General features: G+C 41.2%; 2 protein-coding genes across 2 annotated transcripts in view; both read left to right on the top strand.

Moving 5' to 3' along the window:
- Positions 1-3,028: 3,028 nt before the first annotated feature.
- hrh1 (histamine receptor H1) lies at positions 3,029-4,669 on the top strand (the record flags this gene model as incomplete). The annotated part of the gene is made up of 1 exon (XM_080495336.1): positions 3,029-4,669. The coding sequence occupies one exon, from the start codon at positions 3,029-3,031 to the stop codon at positions 4,667-4,669; it is 1,641 nt and encodes a 546-aa protein (XP_080351462.1).
- Positions 4,670-10,378: 5,709 nt separating this feature from the next.
- The window catches only part of atg7 (ATG7 autophagy related 7 homolog), a gene marked incomplete at its 3' end in the record, with an annotated part of 47,344 nt that continues 41,220 nt past the window's right edge, over positions 10,379-16,502 (top strand). Inside the window, exons 1-4 of the mRNA XM_080495335.1 lie at positions 10,379-10,668; positions 12,938-13,177; positions 13,261-13,315; positions 16,362-16,479. Of these exons, the coding sequence (XP_080351461.1) occupies positions 12,988-13,177; positions 13,261-13,315; positions 16,362-16,479 (363 nt within the window). The 5' untranslated portion in view covers positions 10,379-10,668; positions 12,938-12,987. The remainder of the gene's footprint in view (positions 10,669-12,937; positions 13,178-13,260; positions 13,316-16,361; positions 16,480-16,502) is intronic.

Raw genomic sequence — 16,502 nt, 5'->3', positions numbered from 1 at the left:
GATGGGTTGAAGGAGATGGGATCACGAGCCCCGTTGTACATCAGGGCAACCAGCTGCAGCTTAGCAGTCGCTATACAGGACGACAAAGATGAAGAACAACTCTCTGTCTGCTGGTCAATATAAATCCCAGCCCTTACATCTGGTGAACAACTTGAGTATAAAAAGTACAACATAGAATTTGTGTTTTTTTCCCCCTGCAGGATGGCCTCGGTTATTATGATTCAGGAGGAGCTCCCCCATCAGGGAGAAACTCAAAGTAGAGGTGTTGTTGTATTTTATTTTTCATTTTCTATTCAGCGGAGGCCAGACCTGGTTTTATTTATTGTTCCTTTGTATCGTGCTTTTAACAGGTTTTCCATCTTGGCATTTTAGTGGTTCTTTTTTTTGGCTTGGAATCCTGTTCACTGAGCTCCTCTGTGTATTAAATGTCTGTGTGAATGGATGCATAGATGGATGGATGGATGGATGTAAAATCCATCCATCCACCCCTCCCACACACACACACACACACACACATACCTACTGATCTCTTCCACGAAATGTCTCATCTCTGGGTGAATAAACCCCAGATATTTATCGGCGGAGCATTTTTCATTAAACAATCATGTACTTTCCCGTAACATTGCTTGAAGTTTCTCTCAGAGACCCTTCCGTTTACTGCATTACGCACTGGATCATGGCGCAATTCACAATGCGTCATCTCGTCAGGTGAAAAGTCATTTTTAACCGGGGTGCGATAAGAGAAGTGTTAAGGGAGGGAGGGAGAACGAGAGAGAGAGAGAGAGAGAGAGAGAGAGAGAGAGAGAGAGAGAGAGAGAGAGAGAGAGAGAGAGAGAGAGCGAGACGCCTTCTCTGGGCTTTACAGCCTCCGTCCTTCACTGAGTTCAAGCCGGATACTGACAGGAATGAAGAGGATTTCCCCTGAACATTACTGGTAAGTCGGAAATTATTTCCTTCTTACATTTTTCGGAATAATCCTTTGATCAAGTCTTGGTTGTTTTTGTTTTTGTTTTTCTTTCTAAATTGTTTTTGTTTATTTTATTCCAAAGCAAATGTCATGTTGAAGTGTGACATAATGCGCATGCTGGGCTGAAAGTTGCGCGCGCTCCTGGCGCAGCTCCACAGGTGCTTTTCTGCGCTCCGACTTGGCACAGACACATTGTTCATGTTAATAAAGGAAGAAAAAAAAAAAACACACACACAGCGGGAATACTCCACCAGGTCAAAACACGGACAAAGATAGTCTGATTAGGCTGGTTGTGCTCCCACTCGATTGTAATAAAATCATGCTGGCAATGACAATTACAGATAAGCACATTGCTCCCATTAGAACTGGATAAATAGCCGATTTCTAAAGAGCACTGCTGAGGCAGAAAAAGCTTTATTTCTCCCATCCATTCCTCTTTTTTCTTTACCTCGTTATGCTTTGTTATTGTGGTGAGTAATGCAGGGACCAAAATGTTTGCATTGCAGAGGCAGATGCTGTATACACACCGAGAGTGTTCACAGACAGGAAAAAGTGATTTAAAATGACGCATTCTCCTCACATTCAAAGCAAAGTAGCCTTAAATCACCCCGAGTTTCAAACATGTAAAGCTTTTTTTTTTATTATCATTATTACAAGCTCAAGCTATGACACCTGTTTCATTAAATAGGTTTCATTCATGTGACTGGTGGAAGGAGTTGGTTAAAACACTAACAAACTGACCCAATTAATTAAGTTTCACTAGGTTTAATTAGCTGCCCTCAATAATCAGATCCCCTTGAATTGTCACAGTGAAGGCTGCCTGCCTGGAGGAGAGGCTTTCTTTTTCTTTCTTGGAGATTTTGGCCAATTTCCATCTTACACTGTGATGCCAGACTGAGTCATTTTGGGAAGAAGCACCACTAAAATCTCTCAGCTGCACCAAAAGTGTTGTTGTTTTCCCACTGGGTATGCAAGACTTGTCAGCTTGACATTTCTGTCTTCTATCCTCCATCTGAGTGTATCTTGAGTATAGATAGATAGATAGATAGATAGATAGATAGATAGATATTAGATAGATAGATAGATTTTATTGGTGGCACATGTCCTCTGCTTACGTCCTTCATTTGTTGTATAAGTGAAGTGACTTGACCTGAAAGGTACAAATGACGTCAGCCACCAATTCATCACATATTGAAAAAAGTTTTGTGTAAAAATTTCACCTGCATCCATGGCAACTGTTTTATAGCCGCCGGCACCATTAAAGATCAATACAGGCTGGACGAATGCTTTTAGTGCAGCGTATTGATATGTTTTAATATTGAGAGGTCTTGCTGAGCTTTTCACATTCAAGCATGTTGCTCTGTCGGCTCTTAGAATCTCAAGAGACTCCATCTCCCGACACTCGCAGCGTTTTCCGAGGGTCCCTTCCAACCAGCGACGCCGTTTGTCTGCACGCTGTGTTGTTTATGGGATTTGCTGGAAGTGATAAAGAAAGCCAGCTGGACAGTGGAAGACGGGCAGGCAAAGACATTTCAGTCTGCACTTTCATACCAAAAAGGTAGAAAGAATACAGTCGGAGTTTGTTTCCAATATTTCAGATTTTTCTATGCTGAAGCATTTTTTGTTTCACGTGTTCTTCTTTTCTTTCACGAGTTTCCTTGCAAACACATTTTATGACATTTTATGTCTTATATATATATATAGTATGTTGTATGATGTTATTTTTCTTTTTTTTTTACAAAAAGCTGTGATTTACTCAAATCTAACCTGTGAAATATCTGTTTGTTTTGTGTTTTTTTCTTCCAGGACATCACCAGCTTGGTTTTGCAACAAAATGGACAACAGAATTAAGAAATGCTGATTCTCGGTAACGAGGAAAAATCTTTTCACACCTCGTCGCCGCCCCGCCGGCGTCAGAACCAAAGTAGAAAACATTGTTACCGGGGGCAACGGCGCCATTAAAACCCGCCCATACACCAGCGTTGTAATCTGCAGCGAAAGAGACCCCGGCTTTCCACCATGTAACCGGATCCTCGAGGCGTCCGTCTCACCCAAGCAGAGATGGAATCTGTCCTTCCGTCCGTCACGGATCCTCCGCGCCTCGGCGCCGACGGCTACGCCGGCTACGGCAACCACGGCCGGAGCGTCCTCCCCGACGCGGAGCCGCCGAGGGGCGATCAGAACCCGAACGGCCACTTCCACAACGCTCTGCTGGGGGTCTGTCTGGGGCTCCTCTCGCTCCTCACCGTCACCATGAACGTGCTGGTGCTCTACGCCGTGAAGCGGGAGAAGAGCCTCCACACCGTGGGGAATCTCTACATCGTCAGCCTGTCGGTGGCGGACCTGATCGTCGGCGCCACCGTCATGCCCCTGAACCTGGTCTACTTGCTGGAGGACGAATGGAAGCTGGGACGGGCCGTCTGTCAGTTCTGGCTGATCATGGACTACGTGGCGAGCACCGCCTCCATTTTCAGCCTGTTCATCCTCTGCTTGGATCGGTACCGCTCCGTCCGGCAGCCGCTGAAATACTTGAAATATCGAACGCGTGGGAAGGCCAGCTTGATGATCTCCGGCGCCTGGCTGCTGTCGATGATGTGGATTATTCCCATTTTAGGATGGAGGTCCTTCACACACGTGGACCTGAAACCCGAAGAGGAGAATCAGTGTGACACAGATTTTCGTTTTGTCACGTGGTTTAAAGTAATTACGGCGGTATTTAACTTCTACGTTCCTTCTGTCATGATGCTGTGGTTTTACACACATATCTACTTAGCAGTGAGGCAACATCTAAGGGACCGAGAGAGGATTATTCATCCGTCTGACTCCTTCGGGGAAAACGAGAATGGCCGGATTGATCAAACGCCAAAGAAAAGTGACTGCAGGTCCCCCAAGAGGGAAACCGCAGTTTCGGAGAAATTCTCAAAGAAGGAGCGACTACTGGACCAGAACACCCTGGATCAAGCATATTCCCTCAACGAGTCCGACAAAGCGAAGTGCGGTCCCCGGAGGACTCACAGAAAGATCGGCGTGAAGTGCCAACAGACGTCACTGCTTACCATGACGGCGCAAAGACTCCGAATGGCACCGAGGGCCAAGCGGTGCTCCACGTCCACCGAAGAGAAGCCGCCTGCCGCGGAGCCTCCGCCGGGCCAGCCGGCGGCCACGCAGGAGGGGGCGTGCACGGCGGGGAGCAACGACGGCAAGCTCCAGGCGTCGCTGAACGAGTGTCACGTCACGGTGCCGAACTCGGCGAGCGGAGTGTGCGACATCGGCCAAGTGACGGACATGCGGAGGTACGCCTCGGTGCTCTGCGGCGGCTACGACCCCGGGCGGGCGCCGCCCTGGGCCGAGGAGGAGGTCGGAGGCGTGGAACTGGACTCGGGCAACGCGGCGACCCTGAAGCAGGCCTGGCAGAAGTTCATCGACCAGTCGTGCCAGCGCATCCAGAGCCTGAGGATCCACAAGGAGCACAAGGCGGCCAAGCAGCTGGGCTTCATCATCGCCGCCTTCTTGTTGTGCTGGATCCCGTACTTCATAGCGTTCATGGTCATGGCGTTCTGCAGGGAGTGCGTGCGCCACGACCTCCACATGTTCACCATATGGCTGGGTTACATCAACTCCACTCTCAACCCTTTTATATACCCGCTGTGCAATGGGAACTTTAAACGGGTGTTCAGAAATATTCTCCACATGCAACTGTGACGGAACAAAGCGACACAGCTCTGAATGGTACTACACGGTGGGAATGTAAAAAAAGAAAAAAGAAAAGTGATTGTATTTACCTTGTATGTGCCTGGTTTTGCTTTTATAACGTGCATGACATGTGTCACAACGCCATGTTATTTATTTTCTCTGCGCTACCTTCTGATAATAGAATGTGTGTATCGCACTTGAAAGCTCAAAATGATTTGAGAGGACGAGGAAGAATGTATTGTCTCTGCCCTGGCGGTGGCCCACAATGTGAAAGACAAGAAACGTCTTCTTAAAGTTCTGTTTTTTTTTGCTATGAATGTGAGCAAAGAAGACACAGATTTACGAGAATATAAAGTTCACACCTCATTATGTTTCCTGTCACGTTGTTTTCCCATTACTGAAATAATGCAAAGTTATTTTCTTCTCTAATGCCAAACCAAAAAGACATTTGTGAGCCGTTGGATTTAAAGTCATTTTGTTGATTGCACAGTTCTGAGTGGTTCGCCTCATACTTACAAAGTGTCCGTGGTGTGCACTCCAGGGTTTGTCCTTTGTCACTCTTTGTATTTGAGGGATCTGAACATGAAGTAAAGCTACAAAGAGCACACGCAGCTGATTAATTTACATCCCGTTCACACAACACTGTTTTAAATAAAACTCATTATTTTGAAAGTACCAATGAGGTGTGGTGAGGTTCATGGCTGGTGAGGCACCGACTCCTCTGGACTCAGATTTACAATGTAAGAACTGAAAAGAGCTTCTTATTTCACTCTTCATCCAACAGCATCAACTGGAAAAGCTTCATATCATCAGAAGTCCTCTTTCAGTCACACTGACACAAACACAAACACAAACACAAACACTGGAATGTGTTTGTCCTCCAAAGAAAGTTTCTTTTATAGAGATGGATAGCGCACCCAAGATATTCATATTTACTGTAAACTCATTAAAGTATAGAGAAATAATTTTGATCTTCAGTGAAAAAAATTCTGTTATTTTTCAAACTTTAAATTCTGGTGCTTTAATCAATTTTAATAAAGGTTGTTTATCAAAATGATAAGAAAAAATGTATTTTAGGCCAAAAGTTTAGTTATCACATACTTGAATTTTTTTCAAATTACTCCTATATTATTTAAAAAAAAAAAAAAAAAACCTCCATCTCAATGATTATGACCAAAACTCAGTTCAGGTACGCCCCCTTGAGGTGAGGCAGGGTACTGCCTGCCTCACTGGCTTGACTTTTCTGTGCGCTTTATTGTGACGATCAGCAGGAAGGATTCTCTCACACGTACATTAAAGACAGGACCCAGGCTGTAGAGAGTCCTGCTGTAGAATAATACTAGAGTAAAGTTCATGTTGTTGATATGCTGAGGAGCAGAAAGGTCATGTGACCCAGGTTGTATTGGATCACAGTCAGACATGAGGCTCAGCCCTCCACTGCCTCACCTGGGATTTCTGCCCCGGATTTCATCGACAAAATACTCAAATTCAGCAATTTTTACTTAACAAAATGTCAAAAATGTGTATATGTCATACTGAAAAGGCATCTTTAACACAAATCAGTGGAAAATATTAATATTTATTTTATGTACGTTTTTCTTTTTTTTTACAGATTCGTTTTTCTACTCTGTGCGAACTGACGGAACGGCTGTTTACACTCATCTGCTTTTGCTGGGATGTGATGTAGACACCTCTGTTCATGTCAAATATTATTCCCCGGAGTTGTGAGGAAAGCAATCATAAATTCTCATCTCATGTAAAGCACTGGCATTGATTCAATATTTCACACACTCAGAAGCTCCTACATGGAGCTGCAGTGACAAAACATCAATTTTGTATGAAATGGAACGAAGATATAAGTAGTACCAATTCCACTTCTTTACTGAAGGAAGAGTACAAAAATCAAGGTTCTGAGATTCACTTAAGCACAAATATATAAAGTAAGAATTGTTTTTTTCCTCTTTATTGATGCACACTATAGTTTTTAGGGAGTTTTGAACCGTGATGAGGTGGAGAGAGTCACACACACGTCTACACATGCATTATAACTATTGTTATTGTAATTCTGGGTTGGTGTAATGCAGCAGCTTAATAAAGAATAATGCCACTTATCATGATTCAGTATAAATGAAGAGACAACAACCGGTACAAAATGTTATATAAAACACTGAATCCCATCAAAATACTTTTTTATTTTAGAGGGACATTTGTTAAAAAAAAAAAAAGTTGGTATAGATCTGTGATCAATGTTATTATCATGTCATACTGATGGCTTTATCGTAGATAAATCTTACTGTCAGATGCTTTGATCCTGCTACTTTAAATGATCCTATGTTGAAGTTTAAAGAATCGAAGGAGGAAGAAGTTGAAATATTCATGTCAGAATTTAAGGGTGAGCAGTTTGTTGACTTTTTGGTCATTTTTTTTTTTACTTCCTGTCACACTCCAGACTTCTGCCAGAAATAAAGAGGGCTGTCAGTCGCTTAAAAAGGTTATAGTAAAGCCAATTATGTGAATTAATTCCACTCACCTTTCCCATTACAGATTCTGTCATTATGAGTTTACACAGCATGATGAATGACCAGAGCGTGGGAACATAATTCATCTCGGCTCAATCAGCCTTTCGTGATATTGCACAGGTTGGTGTCAAAGCGACAAAACATCGGTGAAATATCGTGCAGCTCAAAGGAAACGCTCCTCAGATTCTACATACTGCAGCTCTGAGTCACAGCTCGGCCAAATCAAACAAATCAGAGGGGGAGAAGAGAGCCGGAGGAAGATGCACAAGCGTGATTGTGGCGGGTTAACTGCTCATCAGTGACGGGAAGGAAATTGCGTTGTTTCACACTGCTTTGAAAAAAAAAAAAAAAAAAAAAAATGTTCTTGAAAAATTACCAGAGAAAAACAAAACAGTTCCTCATATCTTTTGTGCCAAAGGGGATTTTAGTGCCAATGATTAACTGGACACATATCTCAATAAAGTGCTTTCTGGTCATATTAAACCATTTTATTGTTCAAGTACAGAGAGTAAAACCCTTGCTTTAAAACAGGGGTGTCAAATTCATTTTGAGGCGGCTGCACCAGTAAAATAGTGCCAAAGTAACCTTTAAAATGTAAACTTTTATGCTTTTCTTTGTTATGGTGCAGAGTTTATGTGAAGATAATTACAATATTGTGGCAAAGCTGAGCAATTACTACAGAAAATGACTAAAATCTCAACACAAAAACATATTTAATGATACTTTCTGGTGCAAAATACAGTGAAATGTTAAATAAAAGGGGGGAAAAAAGGCCCACAGGCCTTATGTTTGACACCCCTGCTTTAATAACTTTAATAAATCTCATTTGAACTTTGTATACTACATCATATAATGCAGAATACTTATAATGAGTATTTACAGAGTGCAATTTAATGTGAACATATAATATCCAAACCATTGGTTATCATCAGTGGGGCTTGAGGGATAAACTTGACCTTTTTTGAAATGTTTGCCTTCGGGTGTGGCGCTCGCTGATCAAACAGTGGAGCAGCGTTCTGCAGCTGTCATTAAAGGTGTGATGATGTAAAGAGAAAACTTTCAACTAATGATCAACATCCGTGGCGCAGTCTTGGCTTTTCTGTAAACAATGGACCTTTTACTTCTAATTATTATCATTGTTGAAACTAATTGGTGGTTAACTGAATGCAATAAAACAAGATCTGAAGAGACAAAACCATGGTAACAAGGTTTCAGCACAGATGTACGACATGAACCTCTCAAGGAGTTTCAGTTGTTTTAAACTCAGGGAGCAATTTGTGATGGAAGTGGACATGAGGGTGTTTTTTTTTAAAGAACAAGGTGAGGGGAGGACAGGGGTCATCGCTTAAAAGAGCATCCATTCGTCATCACAAAGTGGAAACAACATCATTTTTCTTTTTGTTTTTGTACACTGAGTTCCACAACCTGAAGGATTTTTAGATTAAAGCAGGGGTGAGCGACTAATTTACCCAAAGGGCAACATGAAAAATCTGCACGGCAATTGATTGTGGAGACAGAAGAATTATCTCTTGATAAAAAGCTGTTTTTTTGTTGTTGTTGTTTTATATTATGAGCTACTGTTGCTTTGTGTCTCAGTCTTTCTCAGTGGAGAAATCATTATTCCATTTTTTTAAATTTTGAGTTCAATAAATAAGTAAATAAAAAGTTTTTTTCATGAACCATTTTTTTTCTACGGAAGTGTATTGCATTCACATGACAAAACAAATAATGACTCTATTTTTCTGAATTAATGAAATAATTATCTCATAATTATGAGAAAAGATTCATTAATTTTTTTTTAAATGGCTGTTTTTCTGAATTTATGATAACGGTTTTCTGAAAATTTTTAAATTGTTTGTTTTTCTCTAATAATGAGATAATCATCTCAGAATTATGAGATAATTATCTCATAAATTCAGAAAAAAAGAACTGCTCAGATTTTCTTATTTACTTAATATTAACTTAATTTAAAAAATGTTTTCGAGTGAAAATATAAACTGAAAACACAACTTTCTATAAATGGCTCTGATAAATAAAGTGAAAAAAAACAAACAAGAAAAAACACTTCAACTCCATCTCCATGGAAACGGTGGGAATGCAACTTCCAGAAATATTGCTACTGCTACTAAAGACTAACGCCTCACACAGACTGTGAGAGGACTTTCCTTGCTGTGCTTCACAAATGTAATGTTTGTATTTTATCATGTCATTATTTTGAAGAAAATGAACACATTTATTTAGTGTCTGTATAGAATGTTGTTTTGCTGCATTAAAACCTCAATGGAAAAGCAGATGTGAGGGAGTCAGTGCATCTACAGTAGAGGCTCGATATCACTATAGTGGGCAGCATTGAGCACACACAGACGCCAAATAAACCAAAACAAAACAAAACAAGGTCAGTACAGTAATCTTGTTTTTTTTGTTTTTGTTTTGTTGTGACATAAACTTCCTGCAGGATTTCTGACACTGGAAATCGAAGTTTGTGGTCCGAGCCTCTGGGTCCTATCCGTCTTCAGAGAGTGGATTTATATCTGTTTGCTTGTTGCTCTTTGTCTCTGTCTGATCCTTTTGTCTTTATCCCCAAACCCCCAAACGGAACAGCAGAAAGCCTGAGTTATGCAGGTTTCTTCCTGTCCAGAGGGAGTTCTTTTCCTTTCCACCATCGGCTACGTTTGCTCAGGTGGAATTGTGGGGTTTTCACTGTAAAAGTGCCAAATGATGGCTGTGTTGTGTTTGATGCTATCTGAATTTCAATTACTTTAATAGCTTATTTTAGTTTACTTTAAGTTGCATCAGGCAACTCTCTAAAACATGGAGCACACTGGCCCTGGAAGGAACATGGCTGGAGATCCCTGTTGCTTTTGCATTTCTGAAATATTAAATTAGTTACTAACTATGCAGTACTTTTCTTGGTTTAAAATGGTTTCCAACTTAAATTTAAAAAAAACAAACACCTGTACCTTTTGCCTTCGTGCACCTGAATTGAGCATTCTGCGTTTTACTCCTGGAATGTTACTTGGCGACGGTCCCTAAACTATTGAAGCATGGTCCGGTTTCCCAAGGTAAATGTCACACTTCCTGGTAACCAGCCTGCTGAAAATATGCGAGTAGCTCCTTCCTTACAATTCTAGAGTACTGGAGCTCAACCTGTATTGGTCCCACAATGCATCTGCTGCTTTATGGTATTAAACCGGTGAAAAGGACATAAAAAACAGGAACATTTCAGCTGCATCCTGGTACAACTACGGCCATCTGCGTGTCCGAAATGAAAAGAAACGGCACCTACAGGTTTCTGTCTGTGTTCTCATGCTTCGTCGTTTGCGTGTTTTTGGTGCTGTTTTGGTTTTTCGTGTTTTATTCGATGACGGTGGCGCCGTGAATCTGCTTAGCAGCTAAGCTAACACGGAGCGACATTTTACCCACACTGCACCGCTTTGTTGACAAATCCATCGATCACGTGATTGCGTCACCAGGAAGTGAAAGTCTGTGGTAAGTGCACAAGCCTCAAACAGTTTGACACGTCAACCCCTTCTGTGGCCAGTAAAGATAACATATGCTATTTATTCTGTTATGCGGTCGTGTCTCGTCTTGTGTTTGACGTAACCGGAGCGTTTCTTTGAGTGTTTGATAGCGTTTCACGTGCCAAAGCTGCTGCTTTCACTGTCTGGTCTGTGTCCATCAACTTCACTACACAGCGAACAGAAGTAAACAATCCCACAAATATAACTAATCTTTACCACTACGAATAGTTTTCAGGAGGCAGTGGGATTTACTCAGCCTCAATATAGCTTAACCTTCAATTTAGAGAAGAAGTAGAAGAAGAAGCAGGAAACAGCTGTGGATGGATATATACTAGTTCATTTAATTGACGGTAGGATTGAATGAGATTCAATGAGGCATTTTATTGCAACTTGCATATTTAAATGAGCAAAGAGATAATAAAATCTGTACAATGATTAATAGTACTAACAATATCACGTTTTACAACGAGCAGTTGCTTTCTATCTTGTGCCAAATTTAATGAAAGCACACTCACAAAATTAAAGTACAACATTAAAACACAAATACTTATGACTCGAAGACCCTTTATTGTTGTTGTAATGTGGAGTGGTAATGACTCTGGGGCTGCACGGTGGAACTTTGTGTGGTTTGTGCTCTCGTTTCACAGTGAGAACAAATACTGGCCGGGCTTGTCTGTGTGGAGTTTGCATGTTCTCTCTCTAACTCTCTCTCTCTCTCTCTGTGCGTGTGTGTGTGTATGTGTATTTTCTCCAGGTACTCTTACTTCCTCCCAGAGTTCAAAAACATGCATGTCAAGTTAGGTAATGTCATTGTAGGTGTGAATGTATGTGGTTCTCCGTCTCTGTGTGTTTGCCCTGCCCTTGTAGGAGAAAGTGGTATAGTCGATGGATGGATGGAGGAACGATTCTCGTGTTCAAGTGTCATAACATCAAAAGCCCGATCCCCCAGTGTGTGTTGGCACAATGAGAATTGAGTGGAACGCTGTGGGCTGGAAGCATGCATGTTTTCAGTCAGTTTGCTGGGAGCCAGAGCTTTCAAGGCTGTAAAGGCAAACAATATCATTTTGAAGTGAAGCAAACGAAGGAAGCGGGCGATTCAAGGACAGACCCAGCATCCTGCACTCACTGCAGGCGAGAGGTTGAAGCGTGTTCAAGACCAACGTGAAGTGCTTTGCAGTCGTCAAGGTCGGTCGTGTGTGTAGGAGGGATTTTGAAACCCAGTTTTAAGTGTTTCTACAAGTTCTGAAATGTTTGTATCGCCTCTCATGAGACAGTGCAGAAAAGCCGTCATGCCCAGGGAGGATATTTTCACTCACGGATGCCCTTCTGTTGTAGTCAGCCAATGTGGATATCAAAACAAATCTAAAATGGTGGCAGAGCAGCTGAAGGTACATTTCTTTGAACCGTTTACAATGAGGTCCAAAGGCACAGTGAGAAGGTTGCTAGTTCAAATTCACTGAGTTAAGCATGCAGGTTTTCAATGTGCTGGAATCGAGTACTTTTGCCGTTTTTAATTGTTTGAACATTTCTTTGTTTGGGGAAAGAAGAAGGGTGTATAGGTTGACGTTGGAGGTGTACTGTTAGTGCATGTAGTGTGTGAAGTGAATTTCCGTGTTTTGCATAACCGGTGGCGACCATACCAGCAAAAGGACATGTGTGATTCTTGATTTGTATGTGCATATTGTCATTTGTATGTACGTAATTATATTAGTGAGCCGGTTATGAGATGTTTAATTAGATTGGTACATGCGTAATGTAATTTGTACGCATGGTGTGTGTCTGTGTGTGTGTGTGTGTGTGTCTTATTGACCTTGTCAGTAATATTACATACTAACAAGGTCTGTCATCAGTACTTAATTTCTCCATTCTGTCTTTTGATAAATGGATTTTGCGAGTGGAGATATACAAATACAGGTCCTTGTAGTCACACACTTACAAATCCCAAATTGACATGCATGAAAAAACACAAATCCTTTTGCTGCTGTAAAAGCCACATGATGCTGCTCATTTAGTCATTGGACGCTTGCACGTCTTCGGTCAATATAATTATGACGATTCAAGTTTCGTCTGCCGCTGTGGATTTTGCGTGTGAATCTGTGAGAGAGATGCAAAGTGGTGAAGGGTTTCACCCCACAAGGTCAAAACGCCATAAATTACGCAGCGTCGGCCTCTTCATCAGTTTCGGCAGCAGGTTCGTCTTCTTCCTCATCATATAACGTACATGCATGTTTTCACAGCCCTCGTCTCTCCTCTTCGCGGTCGCTAAGGACTTGAGAGTGAAGCCGAGATGGCGTCGTCCGACCCTGGTGAAGCGGCGTCGTCGTCGTCGTCGTCGTCCAGCGCAGAGCTCAAGCTGCAGTTCGCCCCCTTCAGCAGCGCCCTGGAGGCCGGGTTCTGGCACCAGCTCACCCAGAAGAAGCTCAACGACTACCGGCTGGACGAGAGTCCCAAGTCCATCAAAGGATACTACTACAACGGTGAGACGCGACGGCGGCGGATTAGTCGCTGTCACACAAATAAACGTGTGCTCCACTGAACTTTCTCCGTTTGTTTTTCGAAGGCGATCCAGTTGGTTTGCCCACCCGCTTGACTTTGGAGTACAGCGCCTTTGATATGTAAGTACAAGCTGCTTTTTTATTATCCCCCGCCGTGGCTGATAGGCCCCAAAGGGGGATCTTGAAACAGTCTCCGTACGTCCGTGCGTCCGTCCGTTCGAACGTTTCTACCTATGTCTCGGCAACCCCTGGGCCCACAGTGACCAAACTTCACATGTGGATACATCTCAGAGGGGGAAGGGATACTATGGTGACCTTGACCTAATTTGCATATTAAGTAGGTCACAGGGTCACGAAGTGCTTAAAAACCCATTTTGGGCTCTGGAGGCCTAGGTTTTTGAGCTAGGGCTCTGAAATTTTATACACACATGATACACACTCCAGGGATAACCTCCAGTACACAGAAGTTTGCTCGTCATGGTTTCACAATACATGTATTTTCATATAAACATTTCTCCTCATTTCTCAGCAGTTCCTGGGCCCACAGTCACCAAACTTCACACATGGACACTCCACCTGGGGAGAAGGGGCACCATGGTGACCATGACCTAATTTGCATATCAGGTCACAGGGTCACTAAGTGCATAAAAACACCTTTTGGGCTCTGGAGATGTATTTTGACATAGCTTATGAAGAAGACCTTTCAGATTCTACATAATTCTCTACTAGGACCCATGGAACACCCTCTAGTGTACCAAGTGTGCTGCCTTAGAGCTGGCTTTGTGAGAAAATATAAAGCCCTCCGGCGGGGGATTAGCCCAGCAACGGCCTTCTTGTTTATTTATGTATTTATTTATTTTTACTGCACAAACTAAGCACGCAGAAACACAATCTGAACCGCTGGCATTTCTTTGAAAATGAAGCACCAGTTTTAATGATCTCCATCTACTTTAATGAAGTCCAGGAAGCTACTGCAATGAGTTAAACTCCTCATACGTGTGTTTATACACACCATTTTAGAAACTGCTTCGAGTGCTATCGCCCATCATTTTTGAACCAGGCTCTCAAAAAACAGTGTTAAAGAGAATTCAAAGTGATGAAAACTACTAGTAAATGCTTACAAATAGCAGGTTTGGGTTGTCACTGGGACTTAAATGGAAATTTCACACATAAAAAAAAAAAATGTATGCAGTATAATCTCATGTAAGGCTTATTGCGAAAACACAGAATGAATCAATCAATTGAATCATATTAATATTATATTAAATCATATTTTGTTTTTGAAGAGAAACTAATTTCTAAGCAGTAAATGTGTACATTATTTCCCTTTTAAATATATAATATGATCAATTAAAATAAAGGTTTGACTCATTTTTGGAAGCATATGTGTGACACTGGCGTGGATTTTTATATATATTTGATTAATTTGAGGGGGTTTTTTTTGCAACAATTCCTCATGTTGTCTTTTTATGTATGTGTAATCGGGTTTAATAAGGAATTAATCGTGTTGTTGGTTTTATGTGTTCAGAAAAGGTTTTAAGGATAAAAAGAAAACATTTAGCTTGTTATATTGGACTGTACCATCGTGGGGTTTACATACAAGTCACTGTTACACCTGTAATTCAGCTGGAAGCCCTCGTAAACCACCCGAGCGGATCATTGCCAATTAACGTTGGACTCCTTTTAGATCGTTCACCTTTGCACCGGCTGCGGCGTCAGACGGACGACAGCTGCGATGTGAGAACTCAGTTATTGGAAAGACGGAACACAGTCGCATCTGCTGTCAGATCCTGAGTCAGCCTCTCCACTTGTCAGCGATGCGTAAATAAGGCCACTTCAGAGACGGATGTAGAGATGGTGAATAGGCACAACAGGAGACGACAAATGAAACATTAGCCTCTGACTTGTTAGACTGTAGTGAATGGTAAATACACTCCACTTGTACGGTGTGTTTCCACCTCTATGCCTCAAATCGCCGCACACTAATTTACACACACACACGTTCACACACCATTGATGATTGCTGCCATTCATGACAGAAAACTGGCATTCTATGTATAGCAAGAAGACATTAAGACGTCTGGGCAGACAGCGAGGGGGCCAACGATTAATGAAGATGTATATCTATATATAAGGTACTGCATATAAAAGTAGAGTAATACGGAATAAAATATACATATGCAAGGTATATCTGTGCTATAAGTGATAAAACAAAAAAATATATATGTGTATATATATATATATATAGGTAAATAAGTATATAAGATATCTTTTTTTTTTTATAATTCCCAACTCACAATTACTTTTATTCAAAATTTCTATTATTTAACACAGTAAAAGGCAGTTTGTTTGTTGTTGTGACAATATCAGACCTCATTTTATGGTCAATTTATGCAGAAATTCCACAAGGTTTACACACGTTTTCTTACAACTATAACACATTTATGATTAATATGGTATATAATAAATACCTAATTATGAATTATTTTATATATATTCATAAAAATTTTGTCATGATAGAAAATAAGACTTTTTTATTTTCGAAAGTAGTAGGGTTATTAAAGCTTTGCAACTCTTTTTGGACAGAAATATATGAATATCACAGTTAGTTTTGTCTCTCTTGTTAATTAAAAATCCCCAAAAATATTTAACACAAAGTATAATAGAGAATTAATCAACAAGTGATGGGAGAACGAACCCTTTCACCAACTGAGCCGCAGGCGACAACAACTACAACAACAACTTGATTTAAACACATTATCAAACCTCGTTGTGATTCTTTTAAACTTTATTTGATCTGTTTAATATCAAATGAGCATTTTTGTATCAAACATTTAGTAATAAAAAAAGTCCTTGAAATGTAGGTGTTACAAAAACGATGGCGAATCACGACTTTAGAGGAAGTGAATTCACTAAGAAGACATTTTTCTAAGTTAGGCTGAATGAACTTAATACATTTAACTATAAATGTATGTATTATTAACTTAATCAGCAGTATTAAATAATAATTCTGTCCACGTCAGACACTTTAATGGTCCCACTCGAGGCTTAACTATCCAGCAGTGTGAATCTTTTGTTATAAAGAAAGAATCTCATTTCAAGCACAACCTTGCCTTTGTCAATGTGGAGTTTAAACATTTTTTATTTGTAATTATTCCACCGTCAGCGATGCTCCGACTCCGGCTCGCTGCTGCCCGGCTGCCGGAACGCTGTACAACACCAACACACTGGACGCCTTCAAGACCACAGACAAGAAGGCTTTGCTGGAGAAAGAAGCCCGAGAGGTAAAATCTCCACACACAAAAAA

Source organism: Blennius ocellaris, assembly GCF_963422515.1.
Source record: "Blennius ocellaris genome assembly, chromosome: 4".
In the NCBI taxonomy this organism is placed as follows: Eukaryota; Metazoa; Chordata; class Actinopteri; order Blenniiformes; family Blenniidae; genus Blennius; species Blennius ocellaris.
Note: the sequence above shows the minus strand (reverse complement) of the source record. Positions and strands in the feature narration are given on the sequence as shown.